Below are 24,956 nucleotides of genomic sequence, written 5' to 3'. Positions count from 1 at the left end.
GCACCGACTAGAGTGGAGACTTAGTCTTTTCAAATAATGAAGACAGAATAACTAAAACAGAGGTCAGAGAGCCATTGGCAAACTCAGACCACAACATGGTCTCATTTGAAATATTCTTTAAAACCCCAAAAGTAATGACTAAGGCTAAGGTTTACAATTTTAGAAAAGCAAACTACAAAGGTATGAAACAGAGACTAACAGAAGTAGATTGGAGTAAAACAGAGAAAACATCCACAGAAAAAGGATGGCTGTTTTTTAAAAATGTAGTACTAGAGGCACAAAACAATTACATCCCAAAAGTAGACAAATCTAAATCTAAAACAAAATGGCCAAAATGGTTTAATAGATCAATTAAAAAAAATATTCAGCGAAAAAAGGCACTTTACAGAGTGTTTAAAAGGGACCAAAAACAAATACACAGAAAGAGTACTTGGAACTGCAAACACAAGTCAAAAAGGAAGTTAGAAAGGCCAAGAGAGAGATAGAAATCAGTATTGCTAAGGGGGCTAAAACCAATTCCAAAATGTTTTTCCAATATTATAACAGCAAGAGAACATTCAAAGAGGAGGTTAAATGTCTAAGAGACACAAATGGCAAAATCATAGATGAAGAAAAAAAAATAGCAAATATATTAAATGATTACTTTTCACAGGTTTTTACAAAGGAGGACACGGACAACATGCCCCACATGTCGACCTGTTCCTATAACTTTAGCATAACAGAGGCAGAAGTGTTAAAGGGACTAGGAGCTCTTAAAATAAACAAATCCCCTGGGCCGGATGAGATCCTCCCAATAGTACTCAAAGAAATGAAAGAAGTTATTTACAAACCGCTAACCAAGATCATGCAACAGTCTCTTGACACAGGGGTTGTACCAACAGACTGGAAAATAGCAAATGTAATACCAATCCACAAAAAGGGAGACAAAACCGAACCAGGTAACTACAGACCAATAAGCCTGACTTCTATTATATGTAAAGTTATGGAAACTATAATAAGATCCAAAATGGAAAATTACTTATATGGTAACAATATCCTGGGAGACAGCCAGCATGGTTTTAGGAAAGGGAGATCATGTCTAACTAACCTGCTTGACTTTTTTGAGGATGCAACATTGAAAATGGATAACTGCAAAGCATACGACATGGTTTATTTAGATTTCCAGAAAGCTTTTGACAAAGTCCCGTATAAAAGATTAATTCTCAAACTGAACGCAGTAGGGATTCAAGGAAATGCATGCACATGGGTTAGGGAGTGGTTAACAGGTAGAAAACAGAAAGTACTGATCAGAGGAGAAACCTCAAAATGGAGCGAGGTAACCAGTGGTGTACCACAGGGATCAGTATTGGGTCCTCTGCTATTCCTAATCTACATTAATGATTTAGACTCTGATATAGTAAGCAAACTCGTTAAATTTGCAGACGACACAAAAATAGGAGGAGTGGCAGACACTGTTGAAGCAGCAAAGGTCATTCAAAATGATCTAGACAGCATTCAAAATTGGGCAGACACATGGCAAATGAGATTTAATAGAGAAAAGTGTAAAGTATTGCATGCGGGCAATAAAAATGTGCATTATAAATATCATATGGGAGATACTGAAATTGAAGAAGGGAACTATGAAAAAGACCTAGGAGTTTATGTTGACTCAGAAATGTCTTCATCTAGACAATGTGGGGAAGCTATAAAAAAGGCCAACAAGATGCTTGGATATATTGTGAGAAGTGTTGAATTTAAATCAAGGGAAGTAATGTTAAAACTCTACAATGCATTAGTAAGACCTCACCTAGAATATTGTGTTCAGTTCTGGTCACCTCGTTACAAAAAGGATATTGCTGCTCTAGAAAGAGTGCAAAGAAGAGCAACCAGAATTATCCCAGGTTTAAAAGGCATGTTGTATGCAGACAGGCTAAAAGAATTGAATCTATTCAGTCTTGAACAAAGAAGACTACGCGGCGATCTGATTCAAACATTCAAAATCCTAAAAGGTATAGACAATGTCAACCCGGGGGACTTCTTTGACTTGAAAAAAGGACCAGGGGTCATAAATGGAGATTAGATAAAGGGGCATTCAGAACAGAAAATAGGGGGCACTTTTTTACACAGAGAATTGTGAGGGTCTGGAACCAACTCCCCAGTAATGTTGTTGAAGCTGACACCCTGGGATCCTTCAAGGAGCTGCTTGATGAGATTCTGGGATCAATAAGCTACTAGCAACCAAACGAGCAAGATGGGCTGAATGGCCTCCTCTCGTTTGTAAACTTTCTCATGTTCTTATGAAATACCAATGCCCTATAAGTCATTCACATTAATCTATATATCTTTGCATTTTATACAAGAAAAAAAAACAGAATATTCATAATGATTTAGTCTTCAACTGTGATTTTTAGAACATGCCTTGGCTAAAAATCTCCAACAGCTTTCTGAAGTTTTTTCAGACAGTGACAAGATGTCACTGGATTCCTCACTCACAATAAAAAATGCTACAGGTATTCCTCGACCTTGGTTGCTCTCCACTAGCACAGCATAAAATGCAAAACCATACTGAGTTATACCTTTGTATGTTGCATCAAGGAAAATCGTTGTTGTACCACACTTCTTGCACTGTTCAATTTGCCACTGAGAACTAAATACTATTATCAAGGGTTGCTTTGCACTATAGTACACATTATCCTGCAAATTGGACTTAATCAGTTTGTCAACACGTATGCAGTCATTTCCATCCATTCGTGTGTGTGCATAAAAGCTCTTCTTTATACTTTAATGTCCTCTGCTGTCACATAGAATCTTCTGTCTGTCATGTCACTTTATTTAAACTCTGTGACCAATCTTTCCAAGCAGCTTATCAGTCACATTTTATTACTACTAAAAATAATAATAATAATAATAATAATAATAATAATAATAATATGAACTTACGCTTGTTAAGTGACCCCAGAGATTGGTTATACCTCCATGATACGAGTCGCTTGCACAGTTTGCATTCAACTTTTTTTTTGGTCGTCTGGGCATTTAACATTTTATAGTATTCGCACAGTGTCAAACAGTTTCTGTTAACAGGAAGAAGAAGAAAAAAACATACAGTGTGTAAATCTGTCTGATGAACCTTCGAAGGTTTAAAACAATCTTGGAATCCCTGGCTAGCGAACGAACTTTCGGACACAGCCCTACATTTTAGCATGATCTCTCCATTTGATAACCCCTGGGATATGCACAGATGAATATAACCCATTAGTTCTTTATCAATATGATTCACTGCATTTATCTTAAGGTCTTCTAGATCAGGGCCAGAGTGCTTTTGCCTTAAACGCTCAATGCACCCATGTGTTGAATTGCTGCGCACGCTCCACATCTATTGGCACGAGTTATTGAAGGTGCTCCAGAGGATTTACCTTTAGGTTTATAGGACCTTTCACACCGCCACTGAAATTGATCTTCCCCACTTTTTTTGACAGCTACAAATTTGCCAATTCCATTCTCTTCAAGACATGCCAAATAATTTTGCATAAAACCTCTCTTCCCTCTTCTTTTACAATATGTATGGTTCTCTGCAAATGTGCGTCAGACTCCTTGCTCAAATGAGTTATCAATTATCTCACTAAAAGGGAAAAAAACATGTTAAACAACATATGTGACATTCAGTAACACATCACTCAGAAAGGTTATAAGCAGAATATCTCTGATTCAACCCAACTTTAAGAAAATAGCCATATGCAAACATGAATATACAGTGCTTTATAAACCAGCCTGCCAGGCACCTGTGCCCATCATAAACCAGCCTGCCAGGCAGCTGCGCCCTTTATAAACCAGCCTGCCAGGCAGCTGTGCCCTTTATAAACCAGCCTGCCAGGCAGCTGTGCCATTTATTAACCAGCCGGCCAGGCACCAGTGCCCTTTATTATAAACTAGCCTGCCAGGCAAATGGGCCCTTCATAAACCAGCCTGCTAGGCACCTGGGCCCTTCATAAACCAGCCTGCTAGGCACCTGTATCCTTTATAAACCAGCCTGCCAGGCACCTGTGCCCATCATAAACCAGCCTGCCAGGCACCTGTGCCCATCATAAACCAGCCTGCCAGGCCTCTGTGTCTATTAGCCCATCTTATCATTGATAAATGAATAATTTACATTAGAGTAACCAACCTTTTTATTCTATTAGTAATAATTGCTTAAGAAATATGACTCTCAGTATAGAGTCTGACATGCCTGGTAAGTTTATGATAGATTGTTGTATGGTTATATATATAATATATTCTTCAAGGCAAAACAATTATAAATTACATTTATTGTAAACTCTCAGGTCACTGTGAAGAAGCAAAAACGCTATGCTGCAAGATACAGTGTAAGCAACCAAAGCACAACATGTGAAGAATTAAGACATACACGTTTGAACAACGAAACCAGACAGAGAAAGATAGATTAAGCATAAAGAACTGTTTCGAATAGAAAACTTTTTTTTTTTTTTTAAATAAATCTTAGTAGAAGAAAATATTAATATTCATATTTAAGGCGAAACCCAACATAATGTATTAAAATGCTTTTGTGTGCATGCGTCATATTTTTTTAAACAGGCTATATTTTAAGAAGATGAATTAAACATCCTACCTTCAAAAAAAAGATACATAATTTCAATTCTGTTTGGAATTGTGGTCTATAACAATCCTTGACAACGTTTCTTATACTGTACCACCTGCAGCAAGTAACGGCAGAATCAGGACCCTTCAATTCAAAACATTTGAGACTGGCAACAAAGCTTCAAGAAGGCTGTCCTTACAAAGGTAACACGAAATTCTCCTGTCAGGACAATGCACTCTGATTGGGTATCATATTATTTTTAATAAAACCGTGAATAATCCCTTCCCTACACTGAAACCCTAATACTGCAGTCATTACACATCGGCAATGAATAGGCGCTTTTGTTACTTTAAAAAACAGTGACCGGAGGTGCTGACTTCCTCAGCTGTCCTGACAGGTACCTTTGTAAGCACTGCTTCAAGAAGGCAGGTGTTTCTGTTGCTGCCTTTTTGGTGTATGTGTCTAGTAAAGCTATAATGCAGGGGTCTCCAACCCTGGTCCTGGAGATCCCCTATCCAGCAGGTTTTATAGGTGTCTTTACATAATCAATGGTTAAAGATCTGGAACACCTGTTAATCAATTGGTTCAATTAAGTAACAGAAACAAAAACCAGAAGCCCCAGTAGCTCTCCAGGACCAGGGTTGGAGACCCCTGCTATAATGTGAAACCCATAGCAGCCTAATTCAAATGGGAAATTAAAGAACATATTCATTTTTAATACTGTTTTTTATGGGAATCTGCTTTTTCTACGTACCTGATATGGGGTCCCCTACCCATAAAGTTTTCTTTTATTTGTTGTATCACAGGGGTGGCCAAAGTTGACCCTTCCACTCCTCGTCTTTGTTCCAACCCTGTTCTAAATTGTTTAATTGAACCAATTAAACCCCCATCCAGACCCTGAAGTAGTTATTTGTCTCTTTTTACCTGTTAAACCTGGAGTGGAATGGCCCTCCAGGACCTGATTGGACACCCCTGTTCTACAGCCTACGCATGTAGCTGTGCATGGACTGTGTCTGTAGCTTTAAGAAACCCTGGCCAATGGCTGGAACTGTGGAACCAGTCATAACAATTGCCATCTCATGTAAGTTATTGTAAGCTATTGCTATTGTTATTATCGGGACCGCTGTAGTGGGCATGTCTCTCATATTCAAATAATTAAGATATATTACTTACTGTATATACATAGATGTTTGCTGTTAACTAGTCAGTGATAGGGACATTTCAGAATACAGAATTTAATTACATGTTTCATTATATAGTCAGGCTAAAAAAAAACTAACATTCTAACTGTTTCTGAAATATAATAGGCTTGCCTTATGCTAAACAATACATTAACCATGGGACACATGCATCAGATATAGTTATTTTACAGAAAAGAAAAATAGTTAAATGTACCAAAATGTCCCCAATGTAGGCTTATAATGAAAAACAACACCAGACAATTTTTTTTTTTAACTGCAATACAAACATTTGTTAAAAATTAAATAACACAAGTATTTGGTACAAGTGTCTGTGCATAAGGGCTGTGTCAGCCCCAGACACGAAACCGCTACGCCAGCTGAGTGGATCCGCACTGCAGTGCATTAGGGGGCCAAATAGTAGATTTTATCATTAAAGAAGTTATTTGTTTTAGCGCTACCGGTGTGGTGTTATTTTGTGGTACGCGTTGAAAAGTGGCATGCCATGTACTGCACTTGCCTGGTTATGCACAAATAATTTTAATTCAGAAAACACGGAAACGCCCATCTGAAAGGGGTATGATGTATTGAGTTTGGCCCTTAAAGTTCTTTTTCATATAATTTTCAGAATTCAGCAAATGTATGTGACCTTGACAGATAAGCAACAGATTGGATTATCTAAAATTGTAAACACATGTGGGTGAACTGCAGCTTGTCTTGTTCGTAGTGATTTGTGCAGTAGTTAATCACAGCATCCACAGCGTACCATTTTCTTACACGGGTCAAGTTTTGGTATGTGTACCACATTCTGACATGAACCATTTTCTGTACCTACACAGGTTTCCAATAATGGTTTAGCTCTCTTTAAGCATGCATAAAACATCTGATAGTGCTACATTTATAATTGAATTTAAATGAAAAACATTTTGCCTAGACTGAAAAATAATATTAGTCCAAACGTTTACTTAAATAAACCAAGTTTCTTTTAGTATTTCACTAAAAACGTTTTTAATTTACGATTGTCATAAATTAGGCTACATTGATTGTATTGTGATTATATTTCAGACATTGATTTCTTGCCTCTACCTTTTATATTGTTAAACCTGTATACTCTTCTTACAGTGTGCGCATGGTATTGTTCTGCTTAGAATATACTGAGAATATATATCTGTAGGGAAAAATATATCAATATATTTATTTCAGCAATATACTTTTGCAACACAATTCATCCATGTGTCATATCGGTTTTTTTTCTGTTGCAGTATAGCGCTATCCTGACAATGAGTTCCTCCAGCTCTGTAATATAACAGTTTCTTTCAATGGTTTCCCTTGTAAATAACTGTGATTTACTGCAGTATTCTACAGTACATTTACTGTAACTGACTGTAAAATGTGGTATTTTGTTGTATACTGTTACAGAATACTGCAGTTTGTGTATGTGCTACAAACTGTTGTATTATAGTATATACTACATTGTAGTATACACAATAATAATAATAATTTATATGAGGTTAAAAGGCACTTCACACAGGTCAAAATAGAACAACAATTACAAAGACAAAAAAAGCACTAACATAAAATGATAAAAAATATATACAAATAAATAAAACAGTTAAAATAATCATGACATGTCAGAATAAAATCAGAAGGCTAATAGAGAAAAAAGTCTTAAGCCTTAATTTAGAAGTAGCCACTGTAGGTGACCCTGACATGATCGGGCAGAGAGTGCCACAGTGCAGAGCCTGAACACAAAAGGAAACCTCTCCTTACTTCCTAAGTCTTACCCTCGCACTGCAGAGCAGGCCACTATCAGCTGACCTCAATGCACGCTGAGGCCGACAGGGAGACAATAACTGACAAGAAATCTGGTGCCACTCCATTAGTGCTTTAAATGTAAGTAATATAATTTTTCAATCAATTCTGTATTTCCCTGGAAGCCAGTGCAGAGATGCCAGCACAGAAGTTATACGTGCTCTCTTCTGGTGAGAACCCTGCAGCTGAATTCTGCACAAGCTGCAGCCGTGATGAGGCTTGGCTGGTTAGCCCAGCAAACAGGGTGTTACAGTATCCAGTCTAGAGGGAAATAACACATAGGGCGTTACAGTATCCAGTCTAGATGAACACACAGGGTGTTACAGTATCCAGTCTAGAGGAAATAACACACAGGGTGTTACAGTATCCAGTCTAGATGAAATAACACACAGGGTGTTACAGTCTCCAGTCTAGATGAACACACAGGGTGTTACAGTATCCAGTCTAGAGGAAATAACACACAGGGTGTTACAGTATCCAGTCTAGATGAAATAACACACAGGGTGTTACAGTATCCAGTCTAGATGAAATAACACACAGGGTGTTACAGTATCCAGTCCAGAGGGAAATAACACACAGGGCGTTACAGTATCCAGTCTAGATGAAATAACACACAGGTTGTTACAGTATCCAGTCTAGATGAAATAACACACAGGTTGTTACAGTATCCAGTCTAGATGAAATAACACACAGGGCGTTACAGTATCCAGTCTAGATGAAATAACACACAGGGCGTTACAGTATCCAGTCTAGATTAAATAACACACAGGGCGTTACAGTATCCAGTCTAGATGAAATAACACACAGGTTGTTACAGTATCCAGTCTAGATGAAATAACACACAGGTTGTTACAGTATCCAGTCTAGATGAAATAACACACAGGGCGTTACAGTATCCAGTCTAGATGGAATAACACACAGGGCGTTACAGTATCCAGTCTAGATGAAATAACACACAGGGCGTTACAGTATCCAGTCTAGATGAAATAACACACAGGGCGTTACAGTATCCAGTCTAGAGGGAAATAACACACAGGGTGTTACAGTATCCAGTCTAGATGAAATAACACACAGGGCGTTACAGTATCCAGTCTAGATGAAATAACACACAGGGCGTTACAGTATCCAGTCTAGGGGGAAATAACACACAGGGTGTTACAGTATCCAGTCTAGATGAAATAACACACAGGGCGTTACAGTATCCAGTCTAGATTAAATAACACACAGGGTGTTACAGTATCCAGTCTAGATGAAATAACACACAGGGCGTTACAGTATCCAGTCTAGATGAAATAACACACAGGGTGTTACAGTATCCAGTCTAGATGAAATAACACACAGGGCGTTACAGTATCCAGTCTAGATGAAATAACACACAGGGCGTTACAGTATCCAGCCTAGAGGGAAATAACACATAGGGTGTTACAGTATCCAGTCTAGATGAAATAACACACAGGGCGTTACAGTATCCAGTCTAGATGAAATAACACACAGGGCGTTACAGTATCCAGTCTAGATGAAATAACACACAGGGCGTTACAGTATCCAGTCTAGATGAAACAACACACAGGGCGTTACAGTATCCAGTCTAGATGAAATAACACACAGGTATCCAGTCTAGATGAAACAACACACAGGGCGTTACAGTATCCAGTCTAGATGAAACAACACACAGGGCGTTACAGTATCCAGTCTAGATGAAACAACACACAGGGCGTTACAGTATCCAGTCTAGATGAAATAACACAGGGCGTTACAGTATCGAAGAGTGACAGAAATGATCTAATTTTCACAATATGTATTAGATGATAAAAATACACCTTTGTAATCCTTTTAATATGTGACTCCAAACTTAAAGCAGAGTCAAGATAACACCCAGATTTTTGAACTCGGATTTTAAATTCGGAGTTAAGTCACCCAGTCAAGTTGTTGCTGAGAACCTACTATCAAAACTTCTGTCTTATCAGAGGTTAATGCAGGCCATTTTGGGACATCCAAATTTTTACCATAGTACTGTACTATAGCTTTTGGGAGTTTGTATAATGGTACACACAACAGTACCCAATATAGTGCTTCACTATAGTATACACTGGGGTATTTTAACAGATAGCTATATACAACCATGCTTTTGTACAGTGTCCATAGTTCATTGTAGTCCTGTACAAAAGAATGTAGTAAATACTCTAACATACCACAAGGTACAGCAATACATACTATAATATTCTACAGTAAGTACTATAGTATTCTATGGTATTTTATAGATTAGTTTGACGTCTGTAAGTATTTACATTCAAAGTATTTACATTTTGCTGTCTGCTGTTTTCCATGTTAACAGTATTTTAGTGGCTAGCAGAGCATTCTGAGAATACATTGCTTTTACATAAAGCTTGAGACCACAGTAAAAACAGTTTCTGTTATAAAACAATACATAAATAAATAGATACCACATCTTTAAAAAGCAGTCTGTGACAAAAAGCAATTGTACTTTATTTAAGGCGTTAAGACCACACAGTCCGCTGTGGGTAAACATCACGGGATGGTGCTACTAAAATTCAGATTGGAGTACACCGGTCCCGCACATTACTGTTTTCAATGACCTGTCCAGGTTCTGCACACTAAGGACAATACGGTAAGACACCGCCTTAATGGTACCATCTGGTGGTTTACAGTAGAACTGCAGTCTATTTATAATACAAATACTGTACTAGTAATTGCTCGTTCCAGGTGAAGTATCCCAAAGTGTATGCATTTAGAATCTCATCATTTAATTAAACGTAACATACAGAAAATAGTCTTCACCCAAAGAGCAAGGGGCATTTTCATCAGTTTAAAACAAAACAAACAAAAAATAACACCTATGAATTATATATATACTGCATTTTCAACTCTGTATATAAACTGTGAATAATGTTTATCCAGAACATTTAGTAAGAAATGCGAAAATAGTTAGTTACGGATCTACAATTATGCAATGCTTGCCCTTCTAAAATATTACCAGAGTGAAAGCATTGTAAAACATAGATTAACATTGTAAACTAGAGAGGTATGGTAAAGCATATTAAAAAAAAAACATGGTAAACCATGGTAAACTACTGTACATTCATTGTATAATCCTGGGAAAAGCGTGAGGGAAAACTGAAATGACTGTTCAAATATGCCATGGAGCAATGGGCACTGCAGAGGTTTGTTTTCCACGAATCCTCCACAAGGATTTTCCAGCAGGACAATGCAAAACCACACAGTGCTAGGATTACAATTGCACAACTTCAAGAAAACAATGTCAAGGTCTTGTCGTGGCCAGCTTTTTCTCCTGACCTGAGTCCAATAGAACATTTGTGGGACCAAATCGCCAGCGCCATCCACAGGAGATAACCACGACCAGCCAACCTTCACCAGCAGGCTGTAGCTGCACAGGAAAGGTAGTGGAACATCCCACAGCAGTCAGAGGCTGATCAGGTCTATGCGTCAATGCTGCCAGGATTGTGTTAATGCTCAGGGAGGTCATACTAACTTTGTAATGTTTTCATTTTGACAGTGTGTCACGTTTTATACTGAAAACATCATGATTCTTTGATCTGTAATTTTGTTCACATTTTCTGTGATTTTGTTTGATATCTGTTTAAAATATTTGATTAAATCCATTAGACCTGAGTGTTGCATTTCTTTTGTGCACCAGTATGTGTATATATATATACACACACGCACACACGCACACACACACATCAAATGTGGAAATGAGTCACATCATGTTGCATTAACATTTTCAGAGTTTTAAAATAAACAAAAATGTTTGGTTGTTTCCAGCCTGTTGGTCTTGTTAGAGCATAGACATAATTTACTCTTTTTCAATGATAGGGAAATGTCCCCCTCACATTGCAAGAGTTCTAAAACTTTTATTTCGTGGTACTTTATTGGTATAATCACTAGTCATTATAGAAGTCAACGGGAAGAAAAATGGGATCGGATCCAGGATCACTGGAGCCGGATCAAGAGATGGTGTTTTTTACGAGGATCTGGATCAGGCTCCATTGATCTGTAATGTTGATCCGATCCTGGAGCTGCACACACCTTAACTAGGGAAATTGACCACAGTAATGTTGGGGAAAATGGCAAAAGAGATGGACAAAGATACAGGAGGATGCACTATGTTAAGAACATAAGAACATAAGAAAGTTTACAAACGAGAGGAGGACATTCGGCCCATCTTGCTCGTTTGCTTGTTTGTAGCTTATTGATCCCAGAATCTCATCAAGCAGCTTCTTGAAGGATCCCAGGGTGTCAGCTGTATCTAAAACACAGGGAAATGGTTTAAGTTTGTAATTCACCAGAGCTCGTGTTATTTACTAATGTTATCACACTGAGGTGTTACTTACAGTTTCACTTTTCATTTTAAATTGAAACAGTAAACTTAAAACAGCAAAATGACTTTTGTGCAAATAAATCGATAACTGTGTGCTGACAGTTTGTGGAATTATAGGGATGGATTTCCTCTCTCCTATCTGTCTGTGGATTAATAATTGGCAAAGCTGTGTTTTAAAGGTTAACCGGAGTATCAATATAAAAGAGGATTCTAACGATCGTCATTCCACTCCCTTCTCTCTCGGAGTACCTCACTCCAGAACCTGCTGTCTGCTGTCCGGAGTTCAGAAGCAGTCATGGCGGTGAGTGTACCCCTCAGATCTTCTTTACGCTTTCTTTCTTTCTTTCTTTTAAACATGTTTCCTGTGAAGTTTTTAAAGGTCAATGAGACTGGCTACAGTCAGCCACGGTGCCAGCAGACAGGCCCATGGAAGCTTTTCAAGCTAGGGAACACCCCTCATTCCTGACCTGAACACCCCCTGCCTGCCCTTCTTCACACCTGAGCCTCTCACTATTGTGTGCTATTGCTACGAGGGTTATACTGATGTCCACTAACCAATTGCACCAGTGAACTGAGAAGCTTGGGTTGCAACTCTCCAGAGCTCAGAGAGTCATTCTGCATTGGAAGGAAATGGATAGCATTTGGGGCTTATGGGATTTCTTCCATATTCAAATATTTATGAACAGTGGATGACCATCTGTAAGCAAACTGCTCTGTAAATGCCCCATGTTTTTTCTTAATAGACTATCACCTGACCAGATCTGGTGATGAATCTCATCCGATCATTGGCAAAGTGGTAAAATAAAGGAATACAGGCTGTGTTTCATGTAACTTACCTGAAATTAATATCTGAAAGTGTTAGGACTGGTAGGAAGACAAATGACTAACTAGTGCTTTCCACCTTGGATTCAAACACAACTGGCATCAGGATTTGTGCTTTATTAATATGATGTCACAGTGTGGGCCAGTATGATCATGTGACATTAGAACCTATTCGATCCCCAAAACACTATAAAATTGTCTCTACCGGGGGTTGGGGTTTTTTATTATTATTATTATTATTTATTTCTTAGCAGACGCCCTTATCCAGGGCGACTTACAATTGTTACAACATATCACATTTTACAGATATCACATTATTTTTACATACAATTACCCATTTATACAGTTGGGTTATTACTGGAGCAATCTAGGTAAAGTACCTTGCTCAAGGGTACAACAGCAGTGTCCCCCACTGGGGATTGAACCCACAACCCTCCGGTCAAGAGTCCAGAGCCCTAACCACTACTCCACACTGCTGCCCTATAAAAATTTTTCAAACTTTAAAGCCTTTTCTTTAATACAAATGATAGACTATAATATTTTATCTTCATGTTTCTATAGATATTTTGGATTTCAAAAAGTGTTTTACTTTAAAGGGCATTGGGATTCATTTTGCTTGGTAAACTAACGGTTCCCTCGGTTAGTCTGTGCAGATATCAGCTGTATTGCCGTGTATATATCTACATCTAGAAAGGTTTTTTTTTGTGGACAGACATGCAGAAGACAGACTGAGACAAAACATTTTGAAGCAGGACTCTGTCAGCCCCAGTTACAATCGCAGCTCTGTCAAAAACCACGCAAATAGAGGAAGTAACATTATGAGCAAATGTCAAAGTGTTTTAAACTAGGAACTGCAGAAAAGGGTGGATTACAGCAGATAAATATTGCATGCCGGTGAATTTAATGAATATGTGAAAACTAAAGTCGATCTTTGATCTCTGTTTAAAGTCTTCTACAGAGGATTTAAAGCTGTATTACAGTTAAGATACAGAGGATTTAAAACAGAATTGCCAATTGTGGCAAAATGTAAAAAAATGCCTACACACAAAAAACCCAGAAGAATGTGCCCATGACCATAAAAGGATTTAGTTGTGGAAGCTAAAAATATGCACCGGAAAATAAAATGAATAAACATCAAAAAACAGAAGCCCTACATATACTTTACGAAAAACTGACAATTTCAAAATGTGACTGTGGCAATGTGCCCCGCCCCTGTGTGCATATTATGTGTTGTATGTTGCATGCGTGTGTTAATGTTGGTGTATAGATTGGTACACGGGATATAAACGGGTCTGTGTTTCACGTGTATTTAAAAAGTGTAGATTTGTATTTAGGCACGAGGAGGGCACAAATCACTTCACGTGCTGGTTAAATGTAATATGTGAGCACGGGGTTGCACAGAATTAATTCACGTGCTGGGATTCAAGTGAATAATTAATTAGTAATTGAATCCCAGCACAACAGTATATATAGAGACACGTAGCATTCACTCGAGGTTGGGTGTTCGGTGAGTGGAGAACGGGACTGGAGACGGAGGTAAAGAGAATAAGAATAATAATAGTAAAAATAGTGTTTTCACTCACCGTGTTTGTTCGTTTGTCTGTGGATCCACCGTTTGTGTGTTAGTACGTTTTGTTTGTCCTTTTATTTTGGCCTCAAGTGCCGTGTCCTGTTTTGTGTTAAAACCTTTTATTTTCTGTTCTGTTTATTAAATGCTGAGCGAAAGCATTCGCTCAGCTTCACCAAACCACACCTCTCTGTCTGTTTATTTCCTGCTTCTGGTCTGGACGCCACCCACTCCGGCCGTCTTTGTGACAGTGACATTTCGAAATCTAACATAAAATACTGTACTACTATTATGGCTTCCGGTGCACTTTTGTGATCTCATTTTGTGTTTCTTTGATTACAGATTTCAATTATGTTCATATCATTTATTTTTTATTATTATGTATTAATCTTAAATTATAGGTGATGCAAAACTTTTGTCCGCAGCTGTAGATTACAGATTGGAATGTAGACTGGTTTCGTTGGTGCGGATTGAAACTGCATTAGAGTCACAATAACACAGGATTTTTATAAAAGAATAACATTTAAAACCTGGATTTACCTTGTTGTTCTATGATTTGCCAGGTACTTTAGTAAAAAAAACATTCCTATAGCAGTGCTTTTACGGGCAGTATGGTTGCCACCTTGACCTAGACAGTCCGGAAACTGGAGTCGTGTCCGGGTGGCAGGAATTAACAAGCCTGGATGCCCTAATGTCCGGTTTTAAGTGAAACGCATAACACCAACCTTCCTTTAATATTTTCTTTGACATACATTAGTTGCTTAAATGATTTCCACTATCTTATTAGAAATGTACTGTTTAGTACTGATCTGTACATTCTTCTTTGTCCCCAGTATTATTCAAATGCTAGGGAAAAGAACATATCCATGTGATGTAAATATTGCAATTGAGAGGGTGCAGTCACGTGACCCCCGCAGGCTATGCCACCATACTGGCGGTCAAAACAATCATGGCGGCTAATGCAAAAACGTTATCTTCCACAGCAAAATGTAATGTATTTATAACCACAGAGCATACTTCTTACCTGCAGTCACAGGAATTAGAAAGCTATCATGATAAGTGCAGATACAGTGTGGCACTACTGTGCACCCAGGGCAGTAACCACAGCTGACATTCTACCGAGGCCAAACTGAGGCTCCAAGCTGTAGCTGGCAGTGTTTAATACATTTACAAATACTGCATTTTTTAAAAGATGAACCACAACTGTCGGAAAACAAGAAGCGGTGCGTTCTTGGTGAGTATTCTCGTCAGGTTTGTACAGTTTTTCTGTACGATTTGTTAACTGCTCAGCGCCGAATTGAAATATTAACTTTGAACATTTTCTCATTGGATGCTTGCAGAGCCTCTGATATCCACTCTGATATACTTTTTTTTGAAATGCTGCTTTGACTGTTTGGTATTTACTATTCAAACTCAAAATGTATGTTCTACAAAAAAAAATTTCATGTACTTTGCCAGAATTTGTACTTCAGCATTTATGATGCCCAAAGAACACAGAGGACACAGCCTCCATTTCCTCATAGCTAGTGACGGCCTGTGCAGCTCCTGTGTGCCAGCACACTTTGACATTATTTCACCAAGTTTATTTTTCATTTGAAGAAAACTTACTTGCATGTTACCAAGTAAGACAATATAAACGTGCACGTTTGTTTGAAAATACAGTACTAATATGAATTATATACAGAATTTCTATGTTTGTATATAAACGTTTAACATATTTTGTTAAATAGACTCGCAATTAAAACAATGTAGGCTATATGACATATTTGGTATAGAAGAGTATCGAAGCATCAGTAGATGGAATCTGTATATTTCCTGTAAAATCTGTAAAACTTCAGCGAGTGACAGCTAAACATTTCCCTTTCAATTCAAAGACGACCACCATAAAAGCCATCTACTAGTCAGGTCTGTACCCTCCACCCCACTGCTCCTACTGTGCCTTTTTGCCTGTCCTGCTATGACTGTCTCTCACATCCCTGTTCTGTCCTCCCATCCTCGTCCTCTGCCCTCCCTCTGCTGCTGCTCCTCCAACCCCTCTAACCTCATTTCTCTGCCTCTCCCCCCCCTCCTGCACACTCTCTGGTGCACTCTGGAACTGTCACTCTTCTGCTAACAAAGCTGATTTCATCTCTGCCTTTGCCTCCCACCTCTCTCTCGATTTCCTTGCTCTAACTGAAACCTGTCTGTCCCCTGATAACACTGTTACTCCTGCTGCCCTGTCCTCTCTCTACGTCCTGTCCCATACCCCGCGTCTCACTGGACGGGGAGGTGGGACTGGTCTTCTCCTTTCTCCCTCCTTACTCTTTTCTGTCCCCTCCTCACTCTCCTCACTCTCTGTTAACACCTTTGAATTTCATGCAGTCCAACTAACCTCTCCCTGTCAACTCCTGCTCATTGTTCTGTACCGCCCCCCTGGGCCTCTCACTCACTTTCTGGATGAACTCGACTATCTACTCTCCTCCCTCCCCTCTCTGTCTACCCCAACTGTCCTGTTGGGTGACTTCAACATCCATCTCTCCAACCCCAGCCACTCTGCTGGATTCCTCCCTCTCCTTCACTCCTTCGACTTCTGTCTCTCTCCATCCCCTCCTACCCAAAAAGCTGGCCGTCAACTGGACCTCACCTTCTCCAGGGCCTGCTGCCCCTCCACCCTCTCTGTCACCCCCCTGGACCTCTCTGATCACTATTTCATCTCTTTTTCTCTGTCTCTCCCCCATCTCCCTGCTCCTCCTACCCCCACTGTCACCTCTCGCCGTAACCTCCAATCTCTCTCCCCCTCTGTCCTTGCCTCCACTGCTCTCTCTCACCTCCCTCCTATCGACTCCTTTTCACAACTCTCCGTAGACTCTGCTACCTCCACCCTCTTCTCCTCCCTCACCTCCTCCCTCGACTCCCTCTGTCCCCTCACCTCCCGACCTGCTCGCCCCCCCCCCCTCCATCCCTGCCTCTCCTCTGTGCTCCGCTCGGCAAAAATCACACTGCGATCTGCTGAAAAGAAATGGAAGAGAACCAAACTCCCTGCTGCCCTAGACCTTTACCGCACTCTCCTCTCCTCCTTCTCCTCTACTCTCTCCTCTGCTAAATGTACTTATTTCCAATCTATAATCCAAGCCTCCACTAACAACCCACGTAATCTATTCTCTACCTTCTCCTCCCTCCTAAACCCTCCCCCCTCCTCCTCCCTCCTCTATCGCCCCTGATGACTTTACCTCCTTCTTCTCTTCTAAAATCTCAGATACCCGCAAACTCTTTAACTCCTCTCCCTCCCCCGCACCCCCTCCTGCTCCAACCCCTACACCCACTACATCCCCTACTTACTCGCCCTCCTTCTCCACCTTCTTGCTCCTCTCAGACTCTCACCTCTCCTCCTTGCTCCAAGGTCACAAACCCACCACGTGTGCCTTGGACCCCCTCCCCACTCACCTCTTTCAAGCTGCTACTCCTGCTCTACTCCCCTTCATTTCCTCCCTTCTCAACACCTCTCTACTTTCTGGTCTCTTTCCCTCTGCCTTCAAAAAAGCCTCTATCACTCCCCTCCTCAAAAAACCTACCCTCGACCCCACCTCCCTCCAGAGCTACCGTCCTGTCTCCCTTCTACCCTTCCTCTCCAAAACCCTCGAGCAGATTGTACACCGCCAGCTCTCTGCTTTCCTGTCCAACCACTCTCTGCTCGACCCTCTCCAATCTGGCTTCCGCTCTGCTCACTCCACTGAAACCGCCCTCCTGTCTGTCACCAACTCACTTAAGTCTGCCCGAGCTGCCTCTCTCTCCTCTGTCCTAATTCTCCTCGACCTCTCTGCTGCCTTTGACACTGTTGATCACTCTATTCTACTATCATCTCTCGCTGACCTGGGGATCTCTGGCACTGCTCTGGCCTGGTTCTCCTCCTACCTCTCCAACCGCACTACCAGGTAACCTGGCGTGGAGCAACCTCCATACCTCACCCTCTCTTAACTGGAGTCCCCCAAGGGTCAGTCTTGGGTCCTCTCCTGTTCTCTCTCTACACCCGCTCCCTGGGCCCCCTCATCGCATCCTATGGTTTCTCATACCATTTCTATGCTTATGATGCTCAGATTTTCCTCTCCTTCCCCACCCCTGACTCCACCATCTCCTCCTGTATCTCTACCTGTCTGTCTGCTATTTCCTCCTGGATGAACTAGCATCACCTCAAACTCAACCTCTCTAAATCTGACCTCCTTTTCTTTCCCTCCTCCTCCCCCTCCTCTGATCTCTGATTTTACTGCATTTAATCCTGTACGTCAGAGTACTGTAATCTGCCAAGTGTTTAATCTGTAGTATTTTGTATTTAATCATATCCTGATGTAACTATCACTGTTATCTGCTGTATTATTGAATTGTATTTTGTCACACTTGTACTTTGCTTGAACAAAAGTCATTGTATTTATCTTGCTCTTATTGTATTACTTGTATTGTAACACTTGAAATGTATTTGCTTACGATTGTAAGTCGCCCTGGATAAGGGTGTCTGCTAAGAAATAAATAATAATAATGACATTACGTATGGGATATGCCTTCCCATTGGGTAAGTATCACTGAGCTCTCTATACCAGAGCTGCTGATAGGCCCCTTCCTGGGATGATGCACTCGGTCCTGCCCTCTGAGGGGCTCATCCAAAGGAAGCCATCTCTTTTTTTCCTTCTCAAGATGGTAAGGTAAGACCTCTATGTCTAGCTGAGCGTGTTGATAGAAAAGAGCTTCTCAAGTCGAGTCGTCGATTGTATTACCCTTGCATTCGTGCTGAAAGCTGGCTCGCCACTTTCCCGGAATCAACGACTTTGAAAAGACACAGCCTTCTGTCTTTCGCCTTTCTGTCTGTCATGTGTGAGCGACTGCTTGTGCAGTCACCCGCGAGTGGTTGTCTATTTCTTTCTGAGAGTACACAGTTCCTCCACGGGGCTAGGCCTTGCCGCATCCCCGCTGTCGAGTAGACCTTGCCGGCTGGTGAGTCGGGCCTTGTACACAAACAGTGTGCTCTCCCCTATACTATCTTTCTAACATGTTTTTGCTGTCTGCTTCAATTCGGCGCTTGTGTCCCCCTGGTGCACGCTACGCGCTGACCAGGTGTGTGTGACCGTGCGGTTAGGGTAGGCACATTTGTGTAGCCACCCCCCTGGTGCTTGGGTACCGTGGCGCACACATAGCACTTGGTACTTTGGTAAATCAGTGCACAGTGCATACGGCACACAGTGTAAAGCGCCACAGCGTCACTGCACAGTCACAGGGCTGCATGGTATAAAGTGCTCTCGGTACTCGGTGCATGCGGTGCTTGGTACGCACGGTGCACACGGTGCATGGCGCACACGGCACTTGGTACCCACAGCTACAGCACTACTGCACAAACGCACAGTGCTGCTCAGCACGCACGGTGCACGCGGTGCTTGATACTACTGCTATATCAGTGCACGGCCCATGCACAACACCAGGCCCATGTCAGGCAAGTCGGGGTTCCACCCCTGCACGACCTGCAATGAGAATAAGGATAAACATAGGATAAACATACCCTCTATGCGCAGTGCTTGGGTGTCCATCATGCCACCTTGGCCCTCGAGAGGGATGTGGCCTGCAGCATCTGTGAGGCTTTTCAGCCCCGGGTGAAAGAAGCTCAATGGAGAGGGCCACGAGGGCGAGCTCCGCATCCTCTATGGCCGGATCATCGGCGGCTCTTGGAGCCCCAGAGCCCCTCCTCCATGATCTGTCCCAGGACCCCCTGCTGAACATCCCTGATGCGCAGGCCTCACGCAGTCACTCTCCATCTCTGCAGGTGAGAAGGGTGAAGCGTTCCAAGCAGGTGAGGGACATTATGGACCTCTGTCCAGGCTCCGTTGCAGCCCAAATTGCCCTCCCCCTCTCCCCCAGGGGAGTTCCGTTTTCCAGATGCAGACAATGGCTCATAAGAACATAAGAACATAAGAAAGTTTACAAACGAGAGGAGGCCATTCAGCCCATCTTGCTCGTTTGGTTGTTAGTAGCTTATTGATCCCAGAATCTCATCAAGCAGCTTCTTGAAGGATCCCAGGGTATCAGCTTCAACAACATTACTGGGGAGTTGGTTCCAGACCCTCACAATTCTCTGTGTAAAAAAGTGCCTCCTATTTTCTGTTCTGAATGCCCCTTTATCTAATCTCCATTTATGACCCCTGGTCCTTTTTTCTTTTTTCAAGTCAAAGAAGTCCCCCGGGTTGACATTGTCTATACCTTTTAGGATTTTGAATGTTTGAATCAGATCGCCGCGTAGTCTTCTTTGTTCAAGACTGAATAGATTCAATTCTTTTAACCTCTCTGCATACGACATGCCTTTTAAACCCGGGATAATTCTGGTTGCTCTTCTTTGCACTCTTTCTAGAGCAGCAATATCCTTTTTGTAACGAGGTGACCAGAACTGAACACAATATTCTAGGTGAGGTCTTACTAATGCATTGTAGAGTTTTAACATTACTTCCCTTGATTTAAATTCAACACTTCTCACAATATATCCAAGCATCTTGTTAGCCTTTTTTATAGCTTCCCCACATTGTCTAGATGAAGACATTTCTGAGTTCCCTTCTTCAATTTCACTATCTCCCATATGATATTTATAATGAACATTTTTATTGCCCGCATGCAATACTTTACACTTTTCTCTATTAAATTTCATTTGCCATGTGTCTGCCCAATTTTGAATGCGGTCGAGATCATTTTGAATGACCTTTGCTGCTTCAACAGTGTCTGCCACTCCTCCTATTTTTGTGTCGTCTGCAAATCTAACGAGTTTGCTTACTATATCAGAGTCTAAATCATTAATGTAGATTAGGAATAGCAGAGGACCTAATACTGATCCCTGTGATACACCACTGGTTACATCACTCCATTTCGAGGTTTCTCCTCTAATCAGTACTATGTTTTCTACATGTTAACCACTCCCTAATCCATGTGCATGCATTTCCTTGAATCCCTACTGCGTTCAGTTTGAGAATTAATCTTTTATGCAGGACTTTGTCAAAAGCTTTCTGGAAATCTAAATAGACCATGTCGTATGCTTTGCAGTTGTCCATTTTCAATGTTGCATCCTCAAAAAAGTCAAGTAGGTTAGTTAGACATGATCTCCCTTTCCTAAAACCATGCTGGCTGTCTCCCAGGATATTGTTACCATATAGGTAATTTTCCATTTTGGATCTTATTATAGTTTCCATAAGTTTACATATAATAGAAGTCAGGCTTATTGGTCTGTAGTTACCTGGTTCAGTTTTGTCTCCCTTTTTGTGGATCGGTATTACGTTTGCTATTTTCCAGTCTGTCGGTACAACCCCTGTGTCAAGAGACTGTTGCATGATCTTGGTTAGCGGCTTGTAAAAACTTCTTTCATTTCTTTGAGTACTATTGGGAGGATCTCATCCGGCCCAGGGGATTTGTTTATTTTAAGAGCTCCTAGTCCCTTTAACACTTCTGCCTCAGTTATGCTAAAGTTATTTAAAACTGGATAGGAACAGGTCGACATGTGGGGCATGTTGTCTGTGTCCTCCTTTGTAAAAGCCTGTGAAAAGTAATCATTTAATATATTTGCTATTTTTTTTTCTTCATCTATGATTTTGCCATTTGTGTCTCTTAGACATTTAACCTCCTCTTTGAATGTTCTCTTGCTGCTATAATATTGGAAAAACATTTTGGAATTGGTTTTAGCCCCCTTAGCAATATTGATTTCTATCTCTCTCTTGGCCTTTCTAACTTCCTTTTTGACTTGTGTTTGCAGTTCCAAGTACTCTTTCTGTGTGCTTTGTTTTTGGTCCCTTTTAAACGCTCTGTAAAGTGCCTTTTTTCGCTGAATATTTTTTTTAATTGATCTATTAAACCATTTTGGCCATTTTGTTTTAGATTTAGATTTGTCTACTTTTGGGATGTAATTGTTTTGTGCCTCTAGTACTACATTTTTAAAAGACAGCCACCCTTCTGTGGATGTTTTCTCTGTTTTACTCCAATCTACTTCTATTAGTCTCTGTTTCATACCTTCATAGTTTGCTTTTCTAAAATTGTAAACCTTAGCTTTAGTCATTACTTTTGGGGTTTTAAAAAATATTTCAAATGAGACCATGTTGTGGTCTGAGTTTGCCAATGGCTCTCTGACCTCTGTTTTAGTTATTCTGTCTTCATTATTTGAAAAGACTAAATCAAGGCATGCCTCCCCTCTAGTCGGTGCCTTGACAAATTGCGTTAGGAAGCAGTCATTTGTCATTTCCACCATTTCAATTTCGTCCGTCGTGCCCCCCATTGGGTTTTCCCATTTTATATGGGGGAAGTTGAAATCCCCCATTAGTATGGCTTCTCCTTTTCTACACGCATTTCTAATGTCATTGTACAACAGATTATTTTGCTCAGCGTCTGAATTTGGCGACCTATAGCATGCTCCTATTATTATGCCCTTTGAATTTGTGTCCATTATTCTGACCCATATTGATTCTGCATTGTTTTCTTTGTCCTGATTTAACACCTGGGCTTCAAGGCTATTTCTTATGTATAGCGCTACCCCTCCGCCTCTTCTGTCCTGCCTGTCTTTCCTATACAGTGTGTACCCACTAATATTATATTCGTCTCCATCACTCTCAGACAACCAAGTTTCTGTAACACCTATCACATCTCCTCGCCCTCAGAAGTTCCTAGCCTTCCCAGATTTCATGGAGGAGGTACGCTCCTCCTGGAATCGTCCGGCCACGGGTCCTAGCGTGATAAAGCAGGCCGCACCACTTACTTCTCTAGAAGGTGCGGAAAAGCTTGACCTAGCGGGGTTCCCCCCGGTAGACACCACCATCGCCGCCCTGGTTAAGGCCCCCCCCCCCCCCGGTGGATAGGTTGGCTAGAGACCCGGCGTGCCCGAATCTTCAATGCAAGGTGACGGAAACGCATCTCAAGCGGGCGTGTGCAGCAGAGGTGCAGGCAACTCACCTGTCAAACAACCCTGCTTTCCTCCCCAAGGTGATCACAGCCTTCCACATTAATCAGTCTGTGGAACTGGAGTCCTTCCATTCACCTCCGTTTGCTTCAACAGAGGATGAGAGATTGAATTTCCTCTGCCCAGTGCGGGCATTAGATGCTATGTGATTAGGACAAGAGCTCTGCATCAATCTGACCAGCTCTTCATCTGTCACGGAATACGGACCCTAGGACAGACCCTCTCTAAGCAGCGTCTGTCACATTGGATTGTGGATACAGTCTCGACTTCGTATAATGGTGCTGGCTTGCCCCCACCTGGTAGGGTAGCCGCACACTCCACTCGAGGGTTGGCTACATCTTGGGCCCTCTTCAGAGGGGCCTCGATGTCTGATATTTGTACTGCGGCTAGCTGGACTACGCTGCATACCTTCTTCAGGTTCTACCGCCTTAATGTTGTAGACCTTGCCCTGCCTTCATTAGGCACGAGTGTCCTTGAGGGTGTAAGTTCACACCGCTAACCTCTGGGTTAGACAGTGCTAGTGCGTCCCTCATAGGCTAACATTCCTTCTCCCTCGCGATGGCTATGGTATACATTATCCCATACATAATGTCGTTGGTGGTCATCTTCGAATTGAAAGGGAACATTAGGTTACTTACCGTAACCCTGGTTCTCTGAAAGAGAAGATGACCACCAACCATGAGGTCGCATCGGTCGCCCTCACAGGTTCGATGGAAAAAGAGAAACGGCTTCCTTGGGATGACAGTTGTATCCCCTCAGTGGATGGGACCGAGTGCATCATCCCAGGAAGGGGCCTATCAGCATCTCTGGTATAGAGATCTCAGCAATACCTACCCAATGGGCAGGCATATCCCATACGTAACGTCATTCATGGTCGTCTTCTTTTTCAGGGAACCAGGATTACGGTAAGTAACCTAACGTTCAGCTAAGAGACTGTACTAAAGGACTATGCTGTGTCAAAATGAGCACAGCATTAAATGTGGAAGGTACCTCCATAACGATTTCTGTTCAGTTTTCAAGTAGCCTAAAATTACCGGTAGATGAATGCAGTTTGCATTATTGTGCGTTTAAACATGTTATAAACTGATGATGGTTCAGTGATTTCATATTGAAGTTCAGTAATATGAAATGCATTCTGGTAACGGTAAAGTAAGAGTTTGTGTAAGGACTGGGAATAACCAACCCGCTTAAGTGTAACTACCGTTTAAGTGTATGAATATTTCTGAAAAATCGATTATTATTATTATTACGTGTAACACTTAATTGTATAACCGAATTCTCAAAAATATTTATATGAAATCACAGAACCATCAGTTTATAACATATTTAAACGCACAATAATGCAAACTGCATTCATCTACACTTGAAATGTATTTGTATACTGTAACACTGTATACTGTAACACTTGAAATGTATTTGCTTACAATTGCAAGTCACCCTGGATAAGGGCGTCTGCTAAGAAATAAATAATAATAATAATAATACATGCAATTTTAGGCTACTTGAAAACTGAACAGAAATCATTATCGAGTTTGATTGCAAGTTCGTTTGCTAGAATTATCAAGAGCACAATACTGCATGATTATTGATTTGTACCGAGACCTGGTGGGATTGTGTTAAACTGTATTACAGTATACTGCAGTTTTGATAGACCAAGACTGACTGAGAAGGTCTAGGTTTGGTCTGTGGAAAAGGTGGGTGAG

General features: G+C 41.1%; 1 protein-coding gene across 6 annotated transcripts in view; it reads left to right on the top strand.

Moving 5' to 3' along the window:
• The window catches only part of LOC117432600 (galectin-2-like), a 48,141-nt gene that overhangs the window by 13,468 nt on the left and 9,717 nt on the right, over nt 1-24,956 (top strand). For 3 of the 6 annotated variants that reach the window (XM_059016076.1, XM_059016078.1, XM_059016075.1), the window contains exon 2: nt 12,103-12,224. The exons of 2 other annotated variants lie outside the window; for them this stretch is intronic. In XM_059016076.1, the coding sequence (XP_058872059.1) occupies nt 12,219-12,224 (6 nt within the window). In that variant the 5' untranslated portion in view covers nt 12,103-12,218. Of the gene's footprint in view, nt 1-12,102; nt 12,225-15,421; nt 15,547-24,956 lie in introns of those variants that run through there. One more of the 6 variants, XM_034910673.2, reaches the window with a different exon arrangement.

This window comes from Acipenser ruthenus, chromosome 52 (genome assembly GCF_902713425.1).
Source record: "Acipenser ruthenus chromosome 52, fAciRut3.2 maternal haplotype, whole genome shotgun sequence".
NCBI classification, from domain to species: domain Eukaryota; kingdom Metazoa; phylum Chordata; class Actinopteri; order Acipenseriformes; family Acipenseridae; genus Acipenser; species Acipenser ruthenus.
Note: the sequence above shows the minus strand (reverse complement) of the source record. Positions and strands in the feature narration are given on the sequence as shown.